The sequence below is a fragment of the Psilocybe cubensis genome, chromosome 12 (genome assembly GCF_017499595.1).
Source record: "Psilocybe cubensis strain MGC-MH-2018 chromosome 12, whole genome shotgun sequence".
Taxonomy (NCBI): domain Eukaryota; kingdom Fungi; phylum Basidiomycota; class Agaricomycetes; order Agaricales; family Agrocybaceae; genus Psilocybe; species Psilocybe cubensis.
In genome coordinates, this window is record NC_063010.1 from 287063 (window position 1) to 312497 (window position 25435).

Below are 25435 nucleotides of genomic sequence, written 5' to 3' on the forward strand. Positions count from 1 at the left end.
CGCTAAAATCCTCCATATCAGAGGATGATAGCAGATGATAGCGGTCGCTCGATAATGAGCGAACATGGCAAAATTTGCGAAGGCAAGGTACCAAGAAAGTTGAATCAGCTCAAATGCGAACATGACTTTATCGTTCTATATATGCGAATAAAAGCGAATCCTATGAGGGTGAATGGTCTGAATGTCACATGAGATACGATTGCTGTCTTGATAAAATCATTATACAACGGTTAAAATTTAACTGATTTGGATACCATGCGCATTTCGTGGAGAACTGGTCGTAAGCGCGGTGTATACTGTTAAGTAGACAACTTCCAAACCTTAGGAAACCTGCCCAGTACCTAGTCTGTAAATCAGCGAAAGGTTTTCAGACTCTAAAGGCTTGGCATGTTCCAACTGACTCTGGGACGCGTCCTACCTGCTCCAGGTAAAAACGAGAGGAAGAATTACACAAAAGGGTCTGGAAAGTTTTCGATAATCTTGAGGGAAGCATAGTCTCGATGGAAATTGTAGAAGGGGTGTTGCCAGTGACAGATACAGGAAGATGCGTGCTAAGCCTCCGCAAGCTTTACGACGCACAGACATGGTTCGAAGATGCTTTCCATGAACTGAAAAAATGTATGCAAGATTGGAGAGCATATGATAGAATCGCGGAGGGAAGTTGCGTGCTACGCGAACGGCGATCTGACTACAGGGGGATCATATGGGTGATATGCCGAGCACGGAAGGACATATCGTACGGTTTCCTTTAAACATGGAGAGGTTGGAAGGCATTTTTAGCATGAAGGTACCAACAGGTGGAGAATTAGAAGAGCACTGATAATAGCTAACTCCCAATGTCTTCCTGACCAGTGCCCCAATTCGAATGTAGATTCAAATGCTGACCAAACAAACACGTCGCCAACCAGAGCATCGTCTTCATCTTAGTCATATTGAAATGTGAACTGCATTCTTTGACGCGTCTCGGTGCTGTTCCTTTACCTTAAAATATCTAGAACGCAGTAGAGCAAAACAAGGAACTGGATGAATGACAAGGGTCCCTCGATGTGTGTCGTTTAAAGTGGTAGGGGGCCGCATATATATTGACAAATTTGACCTTCTTGGTGGACGTAAAATAACTCACCAGTAAAAGTGTGCTCCCAGTACCTTGCTTCCGAATTGTCAAATCCATCGCATTAAGTGCGTTAGCGAGTTTCGATAAGCCTTCTCTTGCGAATGAGTCTCTTAAAGTGAAAGAAAGCAATGAGATTTCTGATCCTGATGCATAGCAATTAACAGCATATACATTTATGTTCTGATGCTGATCATGCCAATACCGAGCACTCCTGACTACTGTTCGGGAAATGACCATGATAGTCTTCCCTTCGATAACTCCGATTCGAGACAATCTAGAAAGCACGATGATAACGTCCTAACAAATTTGAAAAAGAAATGCGTCCTAGTTTCACAGTCGGATGGGTTGTACGTTGTAATGTGTGGTTGTGCCTAGGCGAGAATTGGGGCGATGAAGGGTAGCAGTAACTGGTAAGTCTTATGTAGTTCAAGGTAAGGTACGCCGAATTTCGGAAAATTTACTCCTGACTGACATGTCGCGAATAACTTCACGAGACCAGATAGTTTTGATAGTGTCACAGTCACACGGGTCTAGATCCGCCTTGAACGTTGAACTTCTAATTCGAATTACTTATTACGCGCATGAGCGACAATGCTGTGGCTCAATATAATAAATGTACTCTCCATATCTTTTTATTTGAATGGACCACAGCGATATGAGGGCAAGTATCGTTAGAGGTACTTGACTTACAGTGAAGGTCATAAGAGCGGTGACCCCGGGAGTAACACAAAAGTTAGCATTATTTAATTTGCAGGCGCTGATCTATGGTGTCAAAATCAATGAGGTTATTAGTATCACTGTTAGTTTTTGAATACATTCGATATTTGCCTTGACGGTAGTAATTTTCCGAGGGTACTATCTGGTACTATACCTGATGATCGGACGTGATTAAAATGGGTACAACATGTTCATATTTACCGCCTAGCCAACACGGTATGTCTGCCCGAAAACGTGAGCGAACAGATTAATACTTTTAATCAATGAATTGTCTACATAATATCACGGCTCTGACAAGTCGAACCAAGACATTGTACAATGTGGGATGTTTTCAAAGGGTAACAATAGCGCGTGAATGGGAACTTGAATGGACTCTGGCGTGGAAACCATCAAACGATTACTCCCGCAGTCCTGCATGGGTCACCACTAGCTCTGGAATAGTTTCAAAACTTCTCTGTTCATCGGAGAAATATCTGGAGTACGTTAAAACTTATATCTAGCTTTATCCCTCTTGGCATACATGTTGATGAAGCAGTTGAGGCTAGGAAGAGATACAAATAAAGCATAGTTTCATAAGGGCACCGAATCTGTGATGACAAATTCCAAATGCAAGCCGATATCCCGTGAGAACATTATTTGAATCAAGATAATTAAAGAATAAGATGCATTGTAGTAGTATATCCACTCAATGTAGCGACATCCAATGACCAATAACTGGCTAAGATATATCTCACTTGACATTCAGACAATGGGCGGAAAATGTGATAATACCCCAAACGGATCACTAGTAGTACGACACTCAGATCGATATTAGCAGATTCGATTACACAGCCGGCAGAATTTACGAAATGTTCGTGGGTTATAGATCAGATCCATTGCATCAGTTAGTGCTGCCGCCACAGTGCAGTGCAGTGACAGTGCAGCGTATTTTTAGCAGTGTGACACGCTTCACAGTTATCACAGTGTGCTGTGAAGTGCTGTGAAGTGTCCAATGACGTCACATATAATCACGCAGTTCCTCGCCCACATACCTAGCGCTTGTTACAGAAGATGGATATGTCCGATACTATTGTCTGATATTTTGTTACCTACAATTCAGAATTTATTTCTGAACATCATGTACCCTTGTTAGACGATGAACGACCCATAAATGTAGGAGAAAAACTGTTATCATGCAATGGATCCGACAAGATCATGAGATTCTGGTAGAAAGGGTGATAAGATTAGATACACTCTGCAGATAAGATCAGATACGAAAACCAGTGTTTGCACTTATAAATAAAACCGCGTTTCGTAACACCTAAGCAACACTCTCAGGTCTCATTGTGAAAGCGTAGACACATCGCTACATGTTTTTATTCAGTTTAAGTATAATATTGCATTCTCGCCACCCAGATTGAGATGTTTCTTTCCAATTGCAGGAAGTTTTATCGAAATTGCACATTGTTGAGGGAAAAAATCTATTTAAGCTTGTATCAAGCTTGTGTAGGTCACTTAAAAAGTAATCTAGAAGAGAATGTTTGTTTCCAATTGTAATATTCCTTCATTCTAAGGTCATACTAAGGCATAATGTTGAACAGAAAGGGCGGGAATTGCATAAATGTCCTCGCAACCATGGCTTGACGAAATAACATAAATTTACGGCACACTGTGCACAGTCTTCACAGTGACTGTGGTACGCTGTGCAGTGTGTCGGAGTGTGAAAAATCACAGTGCAGTCACAGTCACTGCACAGTGGCTGCGCTGTGGCGGCAGCACTAGCATCAGTTTTGCATACGACGAAGAATGTCCCAGAGAAAAGGACTCTTTAAGTTCTTGCGGTGGATTACTGTAGGGGGGTATAGAACTCTGCAGTTTTTGAATTTCATTTATTCCATGTTAAATATAACGGTTGCGTAGAGCATTTCACGATGAAAGCCTAAGAAGACAACACTTTTCTCTCAATTTCTTAGCAAGCATAAGAGTAGTCATCGTCCTCGTGGATGCTGTAAGGTCGCAGTATCGTAAATGGTGATTTAAGCGCTAGGGTCATTCGTGCCACGGACACGTGGAATTATGGCGCTAAATTATGTTATGCGGGAGGCGTGACTCAATGTGTACGAGAGTGCACTGTTAAGTTACAATCGTACCTATCTCGCGCGCTTGTATCTCACGGCTTGAGAGCCACGTTGTCAAATGTAACGTTGAGGATTCCTTTTTGAAACGTGTCTATTCTTAGTAATATGGCAAAGTAAAGCCTGTTTCCCTACATTCATCGCGTTCAATGTGGATCAGAATGCGGTCAAAGTCGAGTCAGAATGGTGTCGCTGTGTTGTCGTCATTCCCACCTGTGCCGAAGAATACTCTGATATATGTACGATCAATTCGGCCTCACAGACTGCCTCTTGATCTCAAAACTTCTCAGAGAAAGTCGGAAAAATGAGAAAGTAATTAAGTCCGACTGCAAGTGCATGGGAAGCTGCGGAGTCGACTGCAATTGTATTCGGAAAAAGGCTTTGGAAGCTCTCACGGTTGAAATGCATAACTCAATAATTATAGAATCTTACCACTGACTGAGTCGGCCGCGCTCAGAGATCCAATATCTGTAAGTCTCACAGTTTCACCGCTTGCCTTGTCACGCAAGGTGTATATTGAGCCCGCTATGTGAGCATTCAACTTATGCGAACATTATGTCAGTCTCATTCGTTACGCTAAGGCTAAGCCATTTGATTCCTGGGTCTTGTTGCTGGAGTGGAAAGTGTGGAAAGTGCGAACAGAATTGATGCTCGGCGAACTGCTCAACGCCTGTTTCAGAACACGATGCTACGAAACTTTCAAACGGGGTTAGCGAACAATCAATTTTCAGGGCACGGCGCATTTAGGGAGAGACATTTCCGCATAACGGCGTGGCATCGTTGATCGAAGAGAAGTGAAGGGGGATAAAGTTTAAAATTTAATACCCACTGGCATCGTATAAATGGCCAGTTATTCTCCTACAATATGCATCCAATTTCCACTGGAGAAATTCTTATACACCCTCTCTTTCATCATGTCAGCTACGGGTATTCTGGCCTCTCCTTTCGTAGGCGCCATTTTAAAGGTGATTGCTGAAATACATTTATTATTCTTCATCTTCTAACTCCTACTGCTATATGTCCAGACGGCAGCGGCAAGTTTATTGCTTTTGGTAGCATATTTTCTAAGCCCTCCCATCCTTCGCTATTTCATCGTTGACAAAGAGGGTAATCGCATTCCTCCTGGCCCTCCCGTACGATACGCTTTCCTTCGAAAGTATGCGGAGAGAGCACTCCATGCCTGGGCAAACGAATATGGAGACCTCTTCTCCATTTGGATGGGGACACAGCTCTTCGTGGTCATATCGGATCCGCAGGTTGCAAAGGATCTACTCGTTACAAATGGGGCGATCTTTTCAAGCCGAAAGCGGTACTACATGAAGAATCAAGTTATTCTTCACAACCGTGCAATTACCGCTTCCGTCTATGGCAATACCTGGTAAGTTGTTTCTATGGCTTAATTGGTGAGCTGTAACGAATGGTCTACCGTAGGAGACAACATCGCAAGCTTGCCAATCTTGCACTCAACCCGAAGGCAATGCAAGGATACGCTGGAGTTATGGACTACGAGGCTCACATGCTGATCAAATCCCTCTATGAGGCCAGTCAGCACGGGAAGCGCCCGATCAATACCTCTCATTTCACAGGGCGATTCGCCTTGAAGTAAGCATCCAACACGTCGCCTTTTGGTTCACACATTTACATGATCAATCTAGTAACATGCTCATCATGTCATTTGGAATCCGCACCTCGTCACCTACTGATCCTCTCATTGACACTGCACTTGGTTTAGCCATGGAATTCATGGAGCTTACGGGTAATTATATCTCATCTTCAGTTATTTTCAGCGGCTTAAATATATCCTAAAAGGGCCGTGGTCAAACGTGATTGACTTCTTTGAAGTCCTACAGTACCTTCCTTCCAGCAAGCGTACTCGTGGAAATCGCCTCAACGCCACTCTGCGCGAAACATATGGCGGAATGATTGTGGACTTCAAGAACAAGATGATGAAAGGCGAAGACGTGCCGGACTGCTTGGTGAAAACACTCCTTGAGAATCAGGAATCCGAGAAGCTTGACTGGGAGGATGTATGCATGCTTTCCGGCGTGTTCACTCTAGGTGGAGTTCATTCCGTAAGTCTGCATGTACGCCTCTTGCCGAATGTATTAGATCTAATTAGACGGCCACAGGTTTCTGGAATTATTCAATGGTTCATTGCCATGCTTCCCTCGCATCCTGACGTGTGCGCTCGTGCTCAGGAGGAGCTGGATCGTGTGGTTGGCCGTGATCGCTGGCCTACAATTGAGGATGAGCAAAATCTACCATATGTACGGGCAATCATCAAAGAGGTGCGTATATCTCTGCCGTGCTCAAGCCGAATCCAAGTTCTGACATTGTTAAATCAGTTGCAACGCGTTCACACTCCATTCTGGTTCGCGACACCCCACTACACAACCGAAGACTTTACATATCGCGGTCAGTTTATTCCCAAGGATACGGCAATCGTCATGAACTGCTTCACACTGCATCATAACGAAATCCGGTATCCGGATCCGTAAGTCGCCGTGTTCATGAACAATAGCGTGTGTGCTTAATTTAATACATTGCCTTGCAGGTACACGTTCAACCCTGATAGGTATCTTGGTGACAAGCTCAGCTGCAGCGAATCGGCGAAGCTCGCCAATGTCATGGAGCGCGACCACTGGGCATTTGGAGCTGGGTGAGTCTAAGTGTTGAGTGCCTTCTCTACCCATGTATTGACTTTCTATTTTGCAGGAGAAGGATCTGTCCTGGACTTCCTGCTGCGGAGCGTGAGCTCTGGCTCGTGTTTTCTCGTCTACTATGGACTTTCAAGTTCGAAGCTGTTCCCAATGAGCCCATCTCCCTCGAGGAATATGACGGTGTTTCTGGTCGCACCCCCAAGCCATTCAGGATCAATCTCATCCCTCGTTTCGAGGGTGTTGCCGATATTCTCAACAGTGCCGAAGACCTGCCTTTGTAAAATGATTTCCAACTTGACTTCAATTGGTCGGTTCAACCTTAATTATTCTAATATGCCTATTATTGCATTATCGTCCTTCTACCACTCATTTGTATCCAAAATATTGAGACACAGGTTATCTGTACCTGATGGCGTTGTTTCTTTCCTCCTTTACACCCTTCTTTGCCATTTTATTCTTTCGTTAAATTATTCTCTAACATTCGTTTTCATTTACACACATATCGCGCAACGTCTAATTCTATCATTATTGCCTGAATTGACAATAGCTAGTAGATAGAAGCTATTTCAGTTATCCACTGTAGCCATTACTATGAATATATTTGCTCGGGTGAGCCCATTTTCGTGCATTACTCCCCGAAAGCCTTCGATTGATATGTTTCCAAAGTGAAGAATCTGGTTGACTTCTCATCGGCATATCGCCACCGTTTCCACCATGTGCTGGGCAATCTTTGGGAGCCTTTCAACCTCATAGCCTGCCGATAGCTTAGGGACATGCTAAAGCAAATAATTACTGTAAAGCCTTTGATGCATTCCAGATGTTGAAATAGCGGCTAATAGCGGTCATTCAATGATAAAGTTGGGCCAAACTTTATGAAGCGCCCACGCGCTGTGATCCATATCGGATCATTGCAGTAATGAGATGTATGGCAACTGTCGTCATTCCTAATTTTACCCAGCAGTAGATCAGATCTACTTATTCCCCGTATACCTTGAGGTCTCTTGAGGTTCTTATTCGGTAAGAACGGAGCTTTTTGAAATCATCGCTAACGAAGATATCTTCAGCGACTACGACTTGCAGATCAAATCGAGTTTACTCCGAGTCACAGCAAAATCGAATTCATGTAAATTTGACATGCTTTGTGATATTTGTATGATATAGCTCCCTATTATAATTGGCATAAATGTATTGCCGGAGAATTGACCCTGTATACCCACCCAACCTAGGTGATATCCTCACGATGACCCTCCTAGTGGAGTGGATGTAATCTTTTCGACGCAACTTCAAAGCGTCTAAAACCTGGGCCGACACTCGACCACAGTCCCACAGGGATCTGGGGATGATCACTTATAATGGACCAGAGCGTTGCACATGCCAAAATGGAAAAAGAAATTATCAATTGATTTACTTTTATTAGGCCCCGGGAAGCCGCTCCCCATGGCCAGAATTTGGTTCTGAAATTTACGAAACCCCAGAATACCGTGGTCACTAGTAATACCGATGGTAATGCATGAACTGCAACTGCATAAATAACCCTGGCCTTTCTAGAGAAGATTATGGTACGTTGGAACAGCACCTGAAAGGTAAATATTTTCCTTCGGAAATTTTAACTGTGTATTCGAATTTTCTGCAACTTCTTATTTTCTGCCTGTTTTCTATTGCGTTTTCTGTAACTGAATCTTACTGACCTTTGGGCTCAATTTGGGAGGTTGGTGGTCCGGATCAGTCCGTCGCATCATTGATTAATAATACGATCACCCATCGATGTTCTGTTTGGACTTCTGACTGCTTTCCTGTTTTCTTTTCTCTCCCACAAGTTCAGGCGCAAATGCAGTTCTCGCCTCCTAACGCACTTTTTATACTTTCACCATTAAAGCATAAACTATATCACTACTCAAGAACACCGGAGACGGCGATGATTACGTGGAAATGACGCGAACTTCACGATGCAATGTAAGGCAGGAGTGTAATTTTCTTCCGAGACAACTGCGTCGACTTCTGCATCATTGATAGTATTCTTTAAAATCCAGGAGTCGATTTCATAACCAAAAAAAAAACAAATTCACTTCATTCACCCAAGGAATACCATTCCGTCAGCCCACTAAGTTAATCCATATACCTGCATCGCATATCCCCGTCCTTCTGTGAAGGCTTTGTCGTCCCCCCATTTTCTTCGGCAAGCAGGGTTACCTATGTCATTATTAAGCCCACAGCAGAATCCAATACTTGTTGAGGTAGAGAGCCAGTACCACCACATGGTTGATACCGGACAAGGAAACCGCGAACTGGCTCACGAGAGGACAGAGAAGGTAGAGGACGGGAGGCATTATTCTAGTCAACCGTTGGAAGAGGATCCATTCCAGGTATTCCTGGAAGAACATGAACGTCCCGTAAACCTGCCGGTGTGGAGGAAGTGGGCGATTGTGGTGGTGATATGCACAGCTGCTCTTTGTGTTGCCAGTGCGTCTTCTATGGTGAGCCTCTATTTTGTTTACATTCTGGTTATTTCTCCTTTTTTCTGTGTCCTTTTTTCTATAACTGCTTTCCCGTAATCATTTGATTATTCAATGAAAGTTTTATTCGACCAGGCGAGCTTTACAGAGGATGGTGTATCTTCTACCTTCCACGTTTCGCGTGAAGTCTCTATCTTATCCATCAGTCTCTTCATTGAAGGCCTCGGACTCGGTCCGTTGGTATTCGGGCCATTGTCAGAGGTTTATGGTCGAAATTTGGTATACAGGGTGTCGTATGTACTCACATTCGCATTTACATTCCCGGTAGCGTTTGCGCCCAATATCGGTGAGTGCCAAACAATAAATATAACACAGCATCTTTGTTTATTCGTAAATTGCCTTTAAAGCCATATATTTGATATTTAGGTTCATAGGAGGTTTCTGCGGATCTGCTTTCTTGAGCGTGGCGGGTGGGAGTGTCAGTGACCTCTTTGACGATAAAACAGTGGCCACGTATACTCGAATCCTCAGCTTCCGTTGACCTTCGAATTTGACTAAACAAATTTAGCCCCATGGCCTTTTATACTATGTTTCCTTTTATTGGTCCTGTATTGGGGCCGTTGCTCAGTGGGTAATTAATGGATATGTTCTCCAAGATCTTGTATTAATCCAAGCTTCTTTGATTTGAAGTTTTATAAATCAGGTACAAGTCGGGCTCGTTTGATCATGTAAATTTGTTAAACTCTTTAACCATCAACCATTCGTTTTAGGATTTAAACTGGAGATGGACGTATTACGTACTACTTATGTGGACATTCGTTGAGCTAGCGCTCGTTTTCTTGGTGTGTAAATGCTAGTGTTTTCTTTTCATTTCAGAGGTTAAATTTATGTGTGTGTACCCGCATAGTTCGTGCCGGAGACTTACCCTCCGCTACTGGTGAAGAAGAAAGCTAATAAGTACATCCACAACCTCACAACCATATAATTTTCCTATTTAATTTAAAAATCCTTTCTCTGAATGCAGGCTTCGACAGACAGGTGAATCACGGTATTGGGCACCTCTTGAACGACAGGTATCGAGCATGGCGCGAAAAATCTTGATCTCATGTTATCGGCCATTCCGTTAGTCAATTTCATACTTTTCGAGTTATTTTAACAAATAACGTTAATGATTTCGATTACTACCTAGAACTTTTGTTCTTTGATCAGATGGCGTTACTTCTCGACATATGGTTCATATCTTCTCGATACTTTTGACTTTTATTCTAATTTCACACATAGGAGTGCACTGGTACTCGGGATTTTATATCTTAGTTTCCAAGCCTTCCCGTTTATTTTCGGAAGGGTCCATCACTTCAACACGCAAAGTACAGGCCTATCATTTCTCGGTATTGGGATCGGAATGCTGCTCGGGATTAGCACGCAACCAATTTGGAATAGGTAAATGGTTCTCTTGCTGCTCCTTTACACCGCCTGTAAAGTCACAGGGGACGTAGAACTTATACATTCTTGGGGATCACTATAGGCTTTACAAACGCACAGCAGCTAAGAACAATGGCAAAGTCGCGCCAGAAGTTCGGTTGGTCATGGGTGAGGTTGGAGCGATATGTGTACCAGCTGGTGTGTCTTCAATCGTCCGCTTTTATGTAAAATTAAATCTCAAGGCTTTTTTACATTTTCAAGGACTTTTCTGGTTAGCCTTTACCACGTATCCCGGCGTCCCTTGGATAGTTCCCATCATTGCCTCTGTCCCCTTCGGTGCAGGTATCTATTTCGTCTTTACTTCAACTTTCACTTATCTCGTCACGGCGTACCGTCCCATCGCTGCGAGTGCAATGGCATCGAACAGCGCTATGCGTTCTACGTTTGCCGCTGTTTTCCCCTTGTTCGCACGGGTGATGTATGTGAGGCTCGGGACAGTTGGTGCCACCGCACTGCTTGCAGGTTTGACAGCACTATTAGCGCCTTGTCCGTGAGTATTCGCAAAGCTTTAAAATTGATTATCTGTCTTCCTGGGATAAAACCTGCTAATCTTTCCTGCTCTACTGTCTTTAGATTCATCTTCAGAAGAATTGGTGCTAGGCTTAGACACAAATCACGATTTGCGCAGCAATGAAAACATGTAGGCTCTCGCTGAGAACGTCCAAGCCATGTCTCTTACTATCATGTTCATGCACAAAAAAACGTTTCTGCACAGGGTCCTGCAGGACCCATGAACCTTCATGAACATATGTGTTTGTCTTTTTCAAACCTGCGAATTTCAGTTTGACGGTGCCGAGACTGGGCCTTCGGTGTTTTTCTTTTGAATGTTTGTAAGCATAACATAATATCAAACAAACAACAATAATGACGTCGTCGTGAGACGGAAGGCTAACCCTAGCTAACCCTTGTTTCCTAGTGACGACCGTCGCGTCGGCAATCTTAACAGACAAAATTATCTCTTATTCTCATTAACATCTCCCGCCGTTTCAGAACGCAGACACAACGCCCACGGTTTTATCGAAGACGTCGCACAAAGATCTCAGATTTAAGATGTCAGTTGAAGGCCCAGCACCCCAAGTTTTGCAGGAACAATTGTCGCACGTTTACGACATCCATACGCGTCATAATCTACATCCACCATCTAAGCATGAAGAGCACGGGAACGTGAGGTTGAGCGACGAAATACTCCGCTTCCTAGAAAGCGTCGAGGAGGTACGTCCATTTATGGCCACCACTTCCCTGTAGTGATATAGGCTTCACCATTACAGAGTGTAGACTTAATTCTTCAAAGACCCGTTTTGCGCCCTTCCCCAGTTGATGAAACCCTTCCATTGACGCATTACTTCATTTCGTGAGTGTATTTGGCGTTGCTCTGCAATTTTTTCCCCCATTTTTCTCCCCCTCGCGGTTAGATCCTCTCATAATACTTATCTGCTCTCACGACAACTGGTGGGAAAATCGTCTGCCGCATCTTACACTCATGTTTTAGGCAGGGATGGGCGCTGCGTAGGTAAGTCATATCTTCAGTTATTCAGATTACTCGATGTGTGCCACAGTTAACCTGTTTCTCTAAAAATAGAAATTGATGTTTGGCCCTCATCCGGAGGCTTGGTCGTAACACACGGGTATACATTTAGCAAAGGCGTGTCATTTTCTTCAGTTTGCGAGGCAATTGGTGAAGCTGCAACTCCTGGATGTTGGCCCATTTTTGTGAGCCTCGAGTGCCACGTCGATGTTGATGGTCAACAGGAAATGGTCAAGCAAATGCGCAGCGCGTGGGGGGACAAACTCGTCAACGGAAAAGTTGAGGGTGTTGAGGATGAAAAAATATCTCCGTCGGATCTGCGAGGAAAGATTGTGCTTATGGTGAGTTCTCAATATCATGCATCTACATGTCGACAGCTTACGCGTCCGATGCCAACTTGCCTACTTACGCTGGTAATAGGTTGAATACTATCCAGCATTGATATCAGGCACAGGGGAAACCGATGATACTGCTTCAGTCGCTTCGGAATCCTCCGGGGAAGAGGAGGGTGAGGTTGCAGAAACCGCTGTGGACAAGAACAAGATGATGCCCAATCGTATTTCAGAGGAACTCGCTGAGCTCGGATATTATGCCCGAAGCATAAAACCATCAAGGGGATGGCTTTTACAAAGTTTGTCTAGTTTACCTTGGCATTTCTTTCTTCTCAGTGAATTAAGTACAAACTTCTCCAGAAATATCTTCGCCTGCACACGTTCTGATCAACATCTCGGAATCTGCATGTCTGTCTTTAATCCCTACTTCGTTTGCATCGCTTGTAGATCATGGCTCCAGACATCTTCGTCGCATCTACCCCAAAGGGACTCGCATAGGATCAAGCAACTTTAATCCACTGATCTTTTGGAGAAATGGAAGTCAGGTTGCGAGCTTAAACTGGCAGGTGTATGATCTAGGCATGCAAGTCAACGAAGCGATGTTTTGTGGTACTTCTGGATGGGTGGCAAAACCTGTCGCATCTAGAAAGAGGCTTGATGACGAGTATAACTTGCCTGGTGGTAGACAAAAATTAGTGGTCGACATTGCTGGCGTCAGCTCCTGTGAGTGGCCTTAATCCGGTGGTTGGAATTTACATTGCAATACTCAATAATATACGTAGTACCAGCCCCTAATGGTCGATCGGGGAAGTCCTTCTCCACTTACATACGGGCACAATTGCTTCATGGAAGCAAAGACCTCATGTGGCGCTCGAAGACGCACAAAACCAAACATCATCCTGAGTATGGTGCTGATGTCTTATGGAACACTCAGTTCGAATGGGAGTTTGAATCCGATGAAATGGCCTTCATAAGGTGACGGGTCTTTTTCTGATTGAAATTTAGTTACACTGATTCCCATTGCGTCAGGTTTGTCGTATTCGAAGATGAGTTTGGTATAGATGACAAGATAGCGGTGTTTTGCGCCCGAATCAACCACCTAACCCTGGATGAGTGGGTTTTGGTGAGACTAATGAATATGAAAGGCAAAAATTCGGGTGCGACAGTACTTGCAAAATTTTCCTTATCCCCCGTTCAGTAATTAAGGCTACTTCAATACAACGATTAAGCTTGTATGTATTGATCATCTTGTGATGTTCCAATCACCTGATTTTTTCGGTGAGTCCCTTATACTTTTTTCCCTAGGGAGACCGTCACTGAATACAATTCGAGTTGGTGGCATTTACGGTTACGAGCATTCTATTAATTTTTATTACAAAGATTACCGACCAAATATTAACCCTACAACTCTTCCATTTCACTACCACTCATAATTTGTGAATTTCGAAGCACTGTATTTACTTCAGACGGTCATCAAAACCGTCACCACGAGCAGCAACCAGACACCAATATTTAAGGTAATAAATGATGCCGATGACGCTTTACTCTCTTCTGTCTTCTTCGCAGAGTTTGCTGAGCCAGTCAGTGTAACCTCGCCGGCTGGGAAACCCCTCACTCGTTAATGAAAAATTCTCGGGACTAACGATGACAAAATGCTTACAGGAAATAGCTTCAGAGATTATTGGAGAATTCTTTTCCGAGCCCGCGGTCTCCAAATACGCATCTTTCATTTCCTTTTCCTGGCAGCTGATGATAGGCTGAATATTGAATGGAGGCTGGTGCGACAAGGCGTCCGGGAGAATGTAGCCCGTGGCCATCTGTACGGTCTGCTCAAACAGATCATGTGCCAGCACAATGAAGCCGCTGGACCGGGATGTGGCATTCTTCATGATGGCTCCCCAATTTTGGAGTACTTCATGAGCCGTTGTCTTGCCGCTGCGAATGTTAAAGTCTGGAGGTGGTAAGGGAAAAATTTTGGAAAATAGGCAATAATTATTTTTATGTCGACTTACCATCGGTATCGAACAATGATGTGTCACTTGCGCGACTCCACATGACGGGTGTGAGTCCCATAGCCTGCGAAATAGCACGAACGCGGTCGCTATCCCAATCGTCGAAATGTCAGATTAAAGAACGTCAAAGACATAGGACAAAAAACGCACTCGATATCACCGGTGGGTGGCCTCATCATGTTAGGTGTTACTCCCAACACGTCTTTAATAACCTTTTTGGTCCATCCCAACTCTGCTATAATCTCCTCGTTGGTGAGTGTCGTCAATGATGCATGACTCCATGTATGAACCGCGATCTGGTGCCCGGCCATATACTCCGCCTGCAAAATATCAGGGTGCGATATAACTCTCGATCCGACGACAAAAAACGTGGATTTGATTTTGACCTCGTCAAGGTACGCAAGGAGGTCTGAGGAGTAGAGTGACGGTCCATCGTCGTATGTAAGACCCCAATCCATGGCTGCGGGACACTCGACAATGTCAGTAGGACGGGTGCAGCCACCGCACGTCCACCAGCATCTGTCGGAATCCATTGCGAAAGCAGAGTTATTGGAACATCCCCCTTCATGTTTGGGAAGAAGAGTCTCGTTTAGGAATGACGTCAGAAGCAAATATATCAGTTTTCACACTCACCTGGCTGCGAAGGTTCCAATCCAGGAATTACTACGCCCGTTTTCTTTACTTCTTCCACCCACATCTTAACCTGTTCAGAATCAACTGGCGGAACTTGATCGAGTGGCGGATAATCAGTTGGCTTCAACAATGCAGCTACAAAAAAACAATAAGCCATCGCCGTTTTCTAAAGAACGCGTAGATTGAATAAAGTAACCTCACCATTCGGAAGTGCAGGTGCATCCGGGATAAATGTAGGCGTCGCTCCAGGCGCAGCCGTATGTTTTAACTGTCTAGTTGATGTCGCATGTTCATCTGTGTTTATAGCCGAAAGAGGGATAGCCGTTGGGTTAATGGAGTGGAGAGAAAACGACGCAGTCGCAGTGGCAGTCTCGCTCCCTGCAGCCTGTGCAGATGAGGTTTGGGGCGCAGTCATTTCACTGGACCTAATACCGGATCCACTAGCCGAAGCGGTTTCTCTGACCTGACGAAGAACTATTCGCGCGTTGCCGCGATTTGAAAGAGCGTCAAATCCAACATGATTATCACCGCCATAACCAGTGGCGGCGAGAATTGAGGGAGAAATTACTGTAAAAAGAGTAGTGACAGTGGTCCCAGAAAACTTCATGGTTGTTGAAAGAAGGAACGAGGTGAAAGGTCAGTGCCACAAACAAAAATTTCAAGGTCGAGAGTCTTCTTTTTGCCGCCCATGATCTAAAAATAGACGTATTGATCGAGCCCCTAATCAGACAAAATTGAAGTTCAAAAAAAGATATACATTAAAAGAAATGGAAGATGGTATAAAAATGTTAAAAGAAGAGTATAAAAATTATATGGCATCGAAAATAATAGTTTGGTGACCAAACTTTGGTCAAATTAAATGGACAAAATGAACCAATGTCCATCCCAATCAGTGCACGCACGCACTACCACTGCTGAGCCATTGCACCAAGAACGACTGCGCTGATGATCCCAAGGATTATGGATGTTGTAGACGCCATAACATTGCTGAGTCCACCCAGTGCAAGATTTGGCGCGCGCGCTGCAGCGCTTTTCTTGATGTTGTTGTTAACGGCCGTGCTGCTGGGAGTCGCGGATACTGTAGTACGAGGTGCATTGGGGTTTACGGTTGAAGTAGCATTAGTACCGTTTTTGATGAGATTTTGGCCAATGCCGGCGACGTCTGTGAAATTTGTAAGCCGAGATATCCGATTATGATGTGAGAAAGCATTACATTGAGCAAAGTTGGGCATCACAATATCGTTCTCGACGTACGGTTGGGTAATATTGTACCCAACAGCCACAGGGACAATGTGCTGCCAGCATCGTAAATCTCTGTCAGCAAAGAACCAATTTATCCAGCAAAGAACAAGGCTCACATCAAAGACCTCTTTCAAAAGAGGATAAAACTTCCTGGCTTCGTTCATGGTCCAGTCATCTAGCTCGTGAGCGAGGATCATCGTCCCAACTTTGTCGAATTTGCCCTTCTTTGCGTCGTTGATCATGGCCTGGTATTCATTGTCCACCATATCTTCAGTCACGCCGGGGGTAACACCATATTGCCAGTCCTGCGAATCGTATTCCCAAAGGATGGTGCGCAGTCCCAGGCCATTGGCGATGGCGCGGATGCGGTCGTCGACGTCACCGAACGGAGGCTGGGGACATATAATAGTAGACTATCTTTAGCAATCCGAGGAGATACACAGCAGAAGCGCTTACCCTCCAGCATGTTGGCGTTACGCCCGCCGCTATCTTCACAGCCTGCATCTATATTACATACGCCACAATCAGCAATTCAAGAAGTCCAAAGAGTTGTATTGCCGAGAATAGTAACCAAATGCCCGACGTGCTTACACCTGTCAAATCACGATCAGGAATCACAAGAGGGGGAACGTAATAGACGAGCACTCACTGTAATATAACTCTGCAAAGGCATCTTCGCTGGAGAATGCGGTCACTATTCGACCGTGAGTTGTAGAAGAGAAGGAATACTGTCAAACGCGTACTGTAGTGATGCGACCAACTATCTGTTAAATTGCATAGGTAAGCTGGGTTGTGTACAGATATTCAGATTAATTATCACTCACGGACACAGATTTCATGGCCTATGATAGAAATTGTCAGCCTCCCCGATTCCAGCCATGTACTGTGCACATAAAGAGTGCTCACCATCCGCAACCGCCCTACGCGTTTCCATTGGCCAGTCCATCACGTTGCTGCCAATGTAGAACATCGCTGTCCATACTGTCAGCCTCCATTCCATTTACCGCATTTGGAAACTCACTAGCTTTCTGATCCTGCGACTGCAAATAATCGTAAAACGCGTTATGCGAACAGTTGGGTCCATCATCAAAACCGTATCCTAAAGTTCGGGGCTAGTTACATTAGTCGTGAACTTGTTCAAAACCAAAGCACATTGTGGTGGCGTACTTCAGGCATAATGGACACATCAGGTGGCAACCCAGCTGCTTTGGGCGTCATGCACTTAGTGTTCGTCCACCAACAATCCGGGTCCTCAGCTGGGTAATCCAGGCCCGTTGTGTTCCCTTGCAAGTCTCCCTGAAGATTTCGTTTAACAACGTTGTATAAATGGAAAGTTAGATGACATACCTTTGGAGGGATATCGGGGACGTTTGCTTTGATACTCGCCCATTTAGCGAGCGCGTTTCCATCCTCTGGGAGGATAGTCGCGGGTCCCCATATGGGCGGGAAGGAAGCGAGAGCGTCAGCAATAGGTTGGTAGAGGTACGGCTCGCATTCCTTGTTGGGATCTATGTTGAAGAGATGGTGGGTTAAGTAATATTGAAGAGATAGGCGCGTTGTGCAATTTTTTACTGAGATGAGTACAGTGGAAATGTCATACCTTTGATGGAAGATTCGCCCTTCTCAGTAGAACGATCAGGTTCACCTCTCCGCTGGTGAGCATCGACCATGCTGACAGCTGAAATTGCCAAAACGCCTAGTGTGAAAACGACTTGCATCCTCTTGCTTTGGCTCTAAATGGAAAATAATTGGCAATTGATTTAGGCGAGGAGGCTGACTGTGGTATAGGATGGGTATCTGTGGTGGTTTGGTATCTGGATTGGAGCAGTAGATAAGAGGAATTTATATTTATGTGTGTAGATTTATAAGAAATAAACGCGATAGTGAGAGAAGGGTATGGGCGTAGAATGGAATTGATGGATGATGCAAGGTAATGAAAAGAAGAGAAGATGAGCGACGCGCCTCATTTGTAGAAAGTTGGCTTGGGATATTTTTGGAATCTAAATTGATCGGCCTGAGGCTGACCAGTTTTTGAAGTACTTACCTGGTTTCGAGACTGGATTTGTCCGGTATATCTTTGATTTGGATAAGCAAAACGTGAACATTTCATTGGTCGAACGACTATCTGCCAAATATATGTGCCGACAGATGATACGAAAGAACCTAACTGGTCGCACAAATCTTTATAACAGACGGGAGGAAGTGTCACTATCTACCAGAGAGCAGCACTTAACCTCACCATTTACACTGTGAGAGCCTGTATAAAATGTAAAATTTCTGCAGAAAAGGATGGAAAGATAACTTTTAGAGAGCCAGATTCGAAGGGCAATGACTAAAAATAGAACAGCGTGCAGCTAATCTAATCTAATCAGTGCCTCATGACGCAAACTGATGTGCTTGGCGTCGGCCATCAGCGTGAGCGCAAACAACCGCAAGCAAGCGTGCCTTCCGAATTCAATTTTGAATAGCAACAAACACCGGTTTTTTCCTTGACTTTGCTTAGTCTTTGAGCGTCTCTTACAATTATCTTTAGGAAGTACAAGAACGCCCATCGGTGGTTCGATTCAAAATTGGTACGAGATTCCATTCAATCTTGACGCTGACCTAATGTCGGTTTCTGCATCATATTTAGGACTCTTATGGAGCCATTGTAGCATTTGAATAATCCCTAAAATGCTCCATTGGTGGGGAATGTGGTTGCTGGTATCCTAGAATCTAGCAACATGTCGCGCGTCTGGTGTAACTGGCAGAAACGCTTCTGAAGTCATCGTTGCCGATCGAATCCGGGGCCATATCAACCCACAACATAACGATCTGCAGTCTTGAAGTTGAATCAAGTGCGACTGAATATTAGGATAACGTCGCGCTCTCTTACTGAGGGTAAATGTCCATTGAGAGATTTCAGGGCCCTTCACACTGTTACCGAATCAACTACCCCGCATGCAGTTACGAGAGCTGGTATGAAGACCTATGAGATCATCCACCAGCATCATCGGCATGTTACAGTGTCATACCGACGTCACGGTGCCTTGGCACTCTTGGATAGGGACTCTGCGTCTGCTCATGAAATACAGGTAAAGTTCAATAGTACTCATATGAACGCTATGCTCATTGCAGCAGCTCATATTATCTACGTCAAGTAGTATAGCAATACAAGGCTCAGGTACTATTAGGCAGGCCGGAATTCATCAAGAAAAGCGAGAGGAGTTTATATATTTAGGTCCGGAGAACCTGGGATGACATCACTTCCACAATTCGGTCAGCAATGCCCCAAACATAAAGGAAGACATTTCGAATCCGACTCAAAACATTACCCTGGACGTCGCTGAGACATCCTGGAGCTCTCTTCACCTTCGACTACTTGATTTCTGGTAGACCTCGGATTGGATACTTTGCTTTCTGCTCACCACCCATCCTGCCTCGTAATTTTCTAATCGTCATTCACTAGCAATGCCTCTTTTCTATATGTGAGTAATTTTACCGAAGAGTGATCTGATCACTCATACTCGTATGACAGGCACGGCATGCCCATCGGTGGCACGGCGATCATGCTCGCCCTCGTCGCTAGTATGGGCGGGTTTATATTTGGCTACGACACAGGCCAGATCTCAGATATCCTACTCATGGAAGACTTCAAGCTGCGATTCGCGACGTGTTCCAATCCGGTCGACCATAATAGTTGTGAATTCTCGACGGTTAGAGCTGGTTTGATTGTCTCTCTACTTTCAATAGGAACTCTTGCTGGAGCGTTGATGGGAGCACCGTACGTCGCCGTTAAATTTATGGGATCGTTCTGATTGAATCCGTTTGAATAGAATTGCAGATGGGATTGGAAGGAGGCGTGCCATGACGGCCGAATGCCTTCTGTTCTGTATAGGAATTATCGTACAGTTAACCAGCTTTCATGTGTGGCAACAGGTAGCAGTTGGGCGTCTTATATCAGGCCTTGCAGTCGGAGCTCTGAGCGCCGCTGTACCCATGGTACGTTTAGAAGGTTTTCGACCAATACGTCTATTTATTGTTATCGTCATTAGTATCAAGCAGAGACGGCTCCAACCCAGATACGAGGGACTTTGACGGCTACATACCAGTTATTCATCACCCTCGGCATTCTCGTCGCTTGTATGTAATTGATTTATCCTCAGTCACCGTTGTTCTTTGACTCCTCCTTACTTCATAGATTGCATTGCCATTGGCACTCGTAGTCTCCCTGGAGCAGCGTCATGGCGCACCCTGATTGGAATTGGATTCGTTTGGCCTGTCATCCTTGGAGTTGGCATTCTCTTCATGCCAGAGTCACCCAGGTGGCTCGTGGCGCATGGTCACACCAAAGCTGCAGAACGCTCTATCGCTCGTGCATACGGCATCAAAGCGGCAGACGAGGGAACGAATCGCTTTGTTCAAGCCGAAGTCGACGAAATTGTCAATCAGGTACAAATGGAAACCAGGCTGAGATCTGGATGGATAGATTGCTTCAAACCGAAGAATAAGACACTGTATCGAACGTTGTTGGGTATGACACTCCAGAGTTTCCAGCAACTTACCGGTGCAAATTACTTCTTCTACTATGGTGCCACTATTTTCCAGAGTGTTGGGATCAACGATAGCTTTGTCACCCAGATTATTCTGGGCGCCGTCAACTTTGTATGTACGTTTGGGGGATTATATGTGATGGAAAGAGTACGTTCATCGTTCTCAAGTTCCTTTAATTTTGTTTGCTAAATTTTTCTCACATAGTTTGGGCGCCGGAGACCTCTTATTTGCGGTGGAATTTGGCAAGCTGCATGGCTGTTCGTCTTCGCTGCTGCTGGTACAGCGAAGGACCCAAGAACTAATTCTAACATTGGAAAGCGTGAGTATCTCAAAGGATACATCTTGTCCAATTCCCGCTGACGTCATTGCTACCTTCTGTCGGCACACAGTCATGATTGTCAGCGCTTGTTTGTTTATCTTAGGATATGCAATGACTTGGGCCCCTGGAATATGGATTCTCATCGGAGAAACCTTCCCGACAAGGACAAGGGCTAAACAGGGTGCGCTGTCGACTGCGAGCAACTGGTTGTGGAATTTTTTGATTGCGTTCTTCACGCCTTTCATTACCTCCGCAATTGATTTTAGATACGGGTTTGTCTTTGCGGGTAAGATTCTCATTCACGTTGTATAGAAAGCCTTCCGAGATATAAGTGATTTATCTTTATCTAGCATGTAACCTCACTGGAGCTGTGATTGTGTTCTTCTTCTTGTACGAGAGTTCGGACCTTTCACTGGAGAGTGTCGATAACGTATGTATTGTTTTTCAAATCGAATTCAAATCTATTATCCCATTGACCCGACTTCGGCTGACCATACATTCTTAGATGTATAATGACCCACATTGCAAGCCTTGGACATCCAGTTCCTGGGCTCCTGCTGGTTACTCATCACGCTACGACCTTGTCGAACAAACAAAGGCGGCCCAGGCACGCAAGCCGCTTGCGAGTGGTGCCATTGAAGAGAAGCAAATCGAGCACGCCGGACAGCCGAATGGCGTCAATGGACAGGCGGTCCCTGGGTATACGGCTGCCCCTGGTGTTGGAGCAGGATTCGGAAGCGACGCGGGTGCGGGAGGTCTTCAAGCTCCTCAAACGATGATGAACATGCCCGAACCTGATCTCCAAGGCACTCAGGGTTACAGACGGGCTTCGAGTCGCGTTCCACCGCCACCCAGCGATAGCTATACGCTGCCTCCTGAAAGTGGGTTCGCGACTGGGGCTGCTGTGAAACCCGGTGCTGGGGGACGTGAGATTAACGTGGACATGGATCCCAACAGGGGTCTACAGGGTGGAGTTGGTCTGACGAAGGAAGGCCCTCCAGGAGGTATTGGAATGTCGGAAGCTGATGGACACGGAAACAAGGGCAACAAATTGGAAGCGGGATACTTGGGGAGGGTGCTGTGAGTTATCATGACCCTGATTCCTCTCTGCACTTACATTATTCCTCCCATGCTATATATTGGATTACTATAACAGACGACATAATGTCATGATTTCTCCTACATATCATAGTTGTACGATAGCTCGGTGTATTATTTTATTATACGGCTTGCGGGATTCAGAGACTGATCCCTCAAAATTAATGGTTTTGCGTTCCGTTCTCTTATGTGTGGATGTCAATTTAATTACTCATGGTTTTACCTTAACTCCTACCGCCAGTATGCAGGGGTGACGCGCGTCCATTGTCAGTCGTGTAGTCGTGTATACATCATATAAGTCTCGTGCTGGGAATTTTTTTTTTCCGAAAAAAAATAGCAATCGGCGCAGCATTGCCGACCTTCAGGGACAGGGGCTGTTAAGGGCCAGTTATCGACGCAGCTTCCGAGGTGGTTCATGTCTAAGCTCATGGCCGATGTACTGTGATTGGGTACCATAGGGCTACAATTCTCGATCAACGTGTGTGCAAGCGACCATGCCTCGCCTTTGGTCTGCCTTGCCTTCATACACCCCTGTGCTTCAATGCAAGTCAGTAGAGATTCCCCATGACATTTGAAGAGTCCTACACTTACCCCGGGATGCAGATGTTTGAATCTAAGTGCATGCTAGATGGAGACAAAGAGACGAGCTACTCACCAATATATCGACTCGATTTTGACGTGCTGGGATACATATTCTCGATGAACACAGAAATGGGTGCACTGCAGCTGGCTCTAGGTGAAGGGAAACAGAACTCAACGTTCCTCCCTCTAAACATTCTACGCTCATGCTCACAAGTATGTCGTCAATGGAGACAACTAGCTTGCGGATCCTCGACATTGTGGGGACGAGTCATCCAAGTAGACTTGTTGACGCAGAGGGAGGCTTATTGGAGGGATTGTGTGATGCGGAGAACGGGAGATGCACCATTGTGCATATCGGGAGTCATCGATGGTAGAGTGGAGGCTTGTCGTTTGTTTCTCCACGACCTTTTGCGGCGTCAATGGTGGAGAATCCGCGTGTTTGACGTGCAGATCAGCCATCATTCAAAATTCGACGGCGACACGTGGAGGGTGCTACAAAGACCTTCTCCTATGCTCCAAGTTTTCAAAGTCGTTCCTCGATGCTGGGACGATTATATATTCCTGGCATTGGAGGAGACTACAGGACGTCTGTTTGCGGATTCTGCGCCTTCTTTGAAAGAGTTTGCGTTCCCGGAGGCACCAGAGCTGTACATCTCCCTTCAAGCACCATGGATGAAGCATGTGTCGACACTTGTGCTTTTTGGAGGATTTCTTTCTTCGGATATGATCGATGCATTGGAAGACATGGGTGATCATTTGGAATATCTAGAATTAAAGGATGGATTCATGAAGCCTCTCGTACAACCAAGACAACGTGTATCCCTCCCGCATCTTCGAAGATTGTCGGTCACCAACAGACTTCAGATATGTGTATTCCTCCTTCACTACCTCATCCCCGCGCCTGGGTGCTCTCTTTTTCTTTCGACACATAGGAACACACATATATACCGCAATATCTCGCCCAAGGATATATCCGATATCAACACACAAATTTGGCGATACGCCGATAACTTCTTGTCTGTGCACGATGCGTTTGTCGATACTCTCCGGCTTGCATATAACTCTAGGTCTTTCTCCTTCACATTGAGCCACGGTCATGCTCCCATTGCCACCGGTTCCTTCATATCTCCAGGACGCCGTGAAAGCCCTGAATTCAGTGTCAATATTGTTGCAGGATTTAGGTTGCCCAAACAAACGTCGCGTATCTTCTTAGATGCCATTAAGCTGTCTCCACGGACAACCATTGTAACGTTTGATTTTACTCCCAGCAAAGTGGACCCTATGGACGAAGAAAATCTACGACCCACGATGGTAATCCCTTATCTTTCTTCAATGACTACCCTTGCAACATCCGAATACGGGTTCGAATTACTTCTTCTGGAAGAAAGGAATGCATGCCATTTACCCTGTTTCATAGAGGATATCTTCCCTTCACTGCATACATTCACGCTCAAATATAACGGTCCGCTGGAGAATCGCCCGACTTTCGAAATTTGCATCCTTTCTTTTCTCAAGGCACGGATTATAACCGGTAGGCCTCTACCGACCCTCGATGTATCAGATTTTGCATTAGAAAAGTTGTGGATTCGTTCTCGTGGGCGTGAAATCAAGAATTGGAAGTATCTGGAGGATATACCCGGGCTGAAGGTAATACTCCATAGTAGGCGTTCCATCTATGGGGTTGTAGCTAACTTTAGAAATGACGGAGAATGGGAGGAATTTTATGTTTGCGGCTCAGGGGAACCGAACAGACTTGTATCATAGTGGTCTCTACAGGGTCAAGGTCGTTTTTTGATAATGCCAAATATTGCCATTGCCAATTTCATGAAGGATATGCATTACATCTAAGACTGATAACTCGCTATTTTCCCAAAACTTCATATGACTTTATGACAGGTGTTATAGTTGTCAAGGATATCAAAGGGAAGTCTGGATAAACTAGGAAACGTGGTTGCTTGGACCGCATTGACAATTACCAAGTCATAGCATTGACGAACAATAGACGCCCACTGATCACGTGGCTTGTAGAGTTCTTGAAGAAGTAGGTGTATATTAGTGGTGCAGATTAGCCCGGATAGTCGCCTAATTGTTTCGCAATCACCATTTCGAGTCGCATTGTGGGGCGCCACAAGTTGGGACTACCCAAAATGGCAGAAATAGAGCATTGTGAGCCTCTCTTTTTGTCTCCATTTTTTGCACATTTCCCGTTTGGGACACCCACTCCTATGAGCGAAAAACCCGCACGATTGCCACCGATTTTGTTTGACCCAATGTTCCGAGAGATTCCTAATTTGTGCTTTGTGTATAGCCAATGGCGTGAGGACCCATCTTTAAGTCTACAGGATTTTGCCGGCACAGGAGTCGACTATTCAGTATCTCGGGAATGTGGACGTTGCGGCTATGCGTGAACAGATATCGCCTACATTCTCAGTGCATATGAGTGAAACCACCTCTTCCGAAGATAGGAAGATATATCAAAATATCATAATTGGGTGGGGGGAATATGCATCCTTAAATGTTGCCGAATCGACTCATTATTGGAATCATTGAATTCATGAGCTTCAAGTATATTGATTTTGCAGTGACAGGCTCATTTAGACGTAACGTATCCTTGAAACG

At 45.0% G+C, this 25435-nt stretch overlaps 8 protein-coding genes across 8 annotated transcripts; 6 read left to right on the forward strand and 2 right to left on the reverse strand.

The window, feature by feature from the left end:
• Positions 1-4859: 4859 nt before the first annotated feature.
• JR316_0012099 (Cytochrome P450 monooxygenase virE) lies at positions 4860-6886 on the forward strand (the record flags this gene model as incomplete). Its single annotated transcript, XM_047897736.1, has 9 exons — positions 4860-4910; positions 4971-5323; positions 5377-5547; positions 5601-5701; positions 5755-6017; positions 6075-6233; positions 6291-6439; positions 6500-6604; positions 6661-6886. 9 exons carry the CDS (start codon positions 4860-4862, stop codon positions 6884-6886), a joined length of 1578 nt encoding a protein of 525 aa, XP_047742625.1.
• A 1974-nt stretch (positions 6887-8860) lies between these two features.
• JR316_0012100 (Polyamine transporter 3) lies at positions 8861-9782 on the forward strand (the record flags this gene model as incomplete). Its single annotated transcript, XM_047897737.1, has 5 exons — positions 8861-9079; positions 9194-9404; positions 9466-9571; positions 9627-9689; positions 9749-9782. 5 exons carry the CDS (start codon positions 8861-8863, stop codon positions 9780-9782), a joined length of 633 nt encoding a protein of 210 aa, XP_047742626.1.
• Positions 9783-9864: 82 nt separating this feature from the next.
• JR316_0012101 (Efflux pump atB) lies at positions 9865-11174 on the forward strand (the record flags this gene model as incomplete). Its single annotated transcript, XM_047897738.1, has 8 exons — positions 9865-9900; positions 9966-10015; positions 10083-10180; positions 10248-10290; positions 10340-10498; positions 10584-10678; positions 10742-11030; positions 11114-11174. The coding sequence occupies 8 exons, from the start codon at positions 9865-9867 to the stop codon at positions 11172-11174; spliced, it is 831 nt and encodes a 276-aa protein (XP_047742627.1).
• A 416-nt stretch (positions 11175-11590) lies between these two features.
• On the forward strand, positions 11591-13598 carry JR316_0012102 (1-phosphatidylinositol 4,5-bisphosphate phosphodiesterase 1; the record flags this gene model as incomplete). Its single annotated transcript, XM_047897739.1, has 8 exons — positions 11591-11752; positions 11809-11891; positions 11953-12050; positions 12120-12406; positions 12486-12696; positions 12758-13120; positions 13180-13372; positions 13427-13598. 8 exons carry the CDS (start codon positions 11591-11593, stop codon positions 13596-13598), a joined length of 1569 nt encoding a protein of 522 aa, XP_047742628.1.
• Positions 13599-13859: 261 nt separating this feature from the next.
• JR316_0012103 (Chitin deacetylase) lies at positions 13860-15649 on the reverse strand (the record flags this gene model as incomplete). The annotated part of the gene is made up of 6 exons (XM_047897740.1): positions 13860-13996; positions 14058-14348; positions 14410-14498; positions 14560-14971; positions 15043-15177; positions 15244-15649. The coding sequence occupies 6 exons, from the start codon at positions 15647-15649 to the stop codon at positions 13860-13862; spliced, it is 1470 nt and encodes a 489-aa protein (XP_047742629.1).
• Positions 15650-15947: 298 nt separating this feature from the next.
• JR316_0012104 (Chitin deacetylase) lies at positions 15948-17954 on the reverse strand (the record flags this gene model as incomplete). The annotated part of the gene is made up of 13 exons (XM_047897741.1): positions 15948-16204; positions 16256-16337; positions 16401-16676; positions 16741-16788; positions 16856-16877; positions 16930-16978; positions 17028-17048; positions 17109-17126; positions 17191-17265; positions 17306-17396; positions 17452-17580; positions 17632-17792; positions 17885-17954. The coding sequence occupies 13 exons, from the start codon at positions 17952-17954 to the stop codon at positions 15948-15950; spliced, it is 1299 nt and encodes a 432-aa protein (XP_047742630.1).
• A 1780-nt stretch (positions 17955-19734) lies between these two features.
• On the forward strand, positions 19735-22220 carry JR316_0012105 (High-affinity glucose transporter ght2; the record flags this gene model as incomplete). Its single annotated transcript, XM_047897742.1, has 9 exons — positions 19735-19751; positions 19802-20047; positions 20100-20265; positions 20319-20406; positions 20465-20964; positions 21022-21136; positions 21207-21422; positions 21487-21566; positions 21642-22220. 9 exons carry the CDS (start codon positions 19735-19737, stop codon positions 22218-22220), a joined length of 2007 nt encoding a protein of 668 aa, XP_047742631.1.
• Positions 22221-23326: 1106 nt separating this feature from the next.
• On the forward strand, positions 23327-24580 carry JR316_0012106 (uncharacterized protein; the record flags this gene model as incomplete). Its single annotated transcript, XM_047897743.1, has 1 exon — positions 23327-24580. The coding sequence occupies one exon, from the start codon at positions 23327-23329 to the stop codon at positions 24578-24580; it is 1254 nt and encodes a 417-aa protein (XP_047742632.1).
• Between the last annotated feature and the right edge of the window lie 855 nt (positions 24581-25435).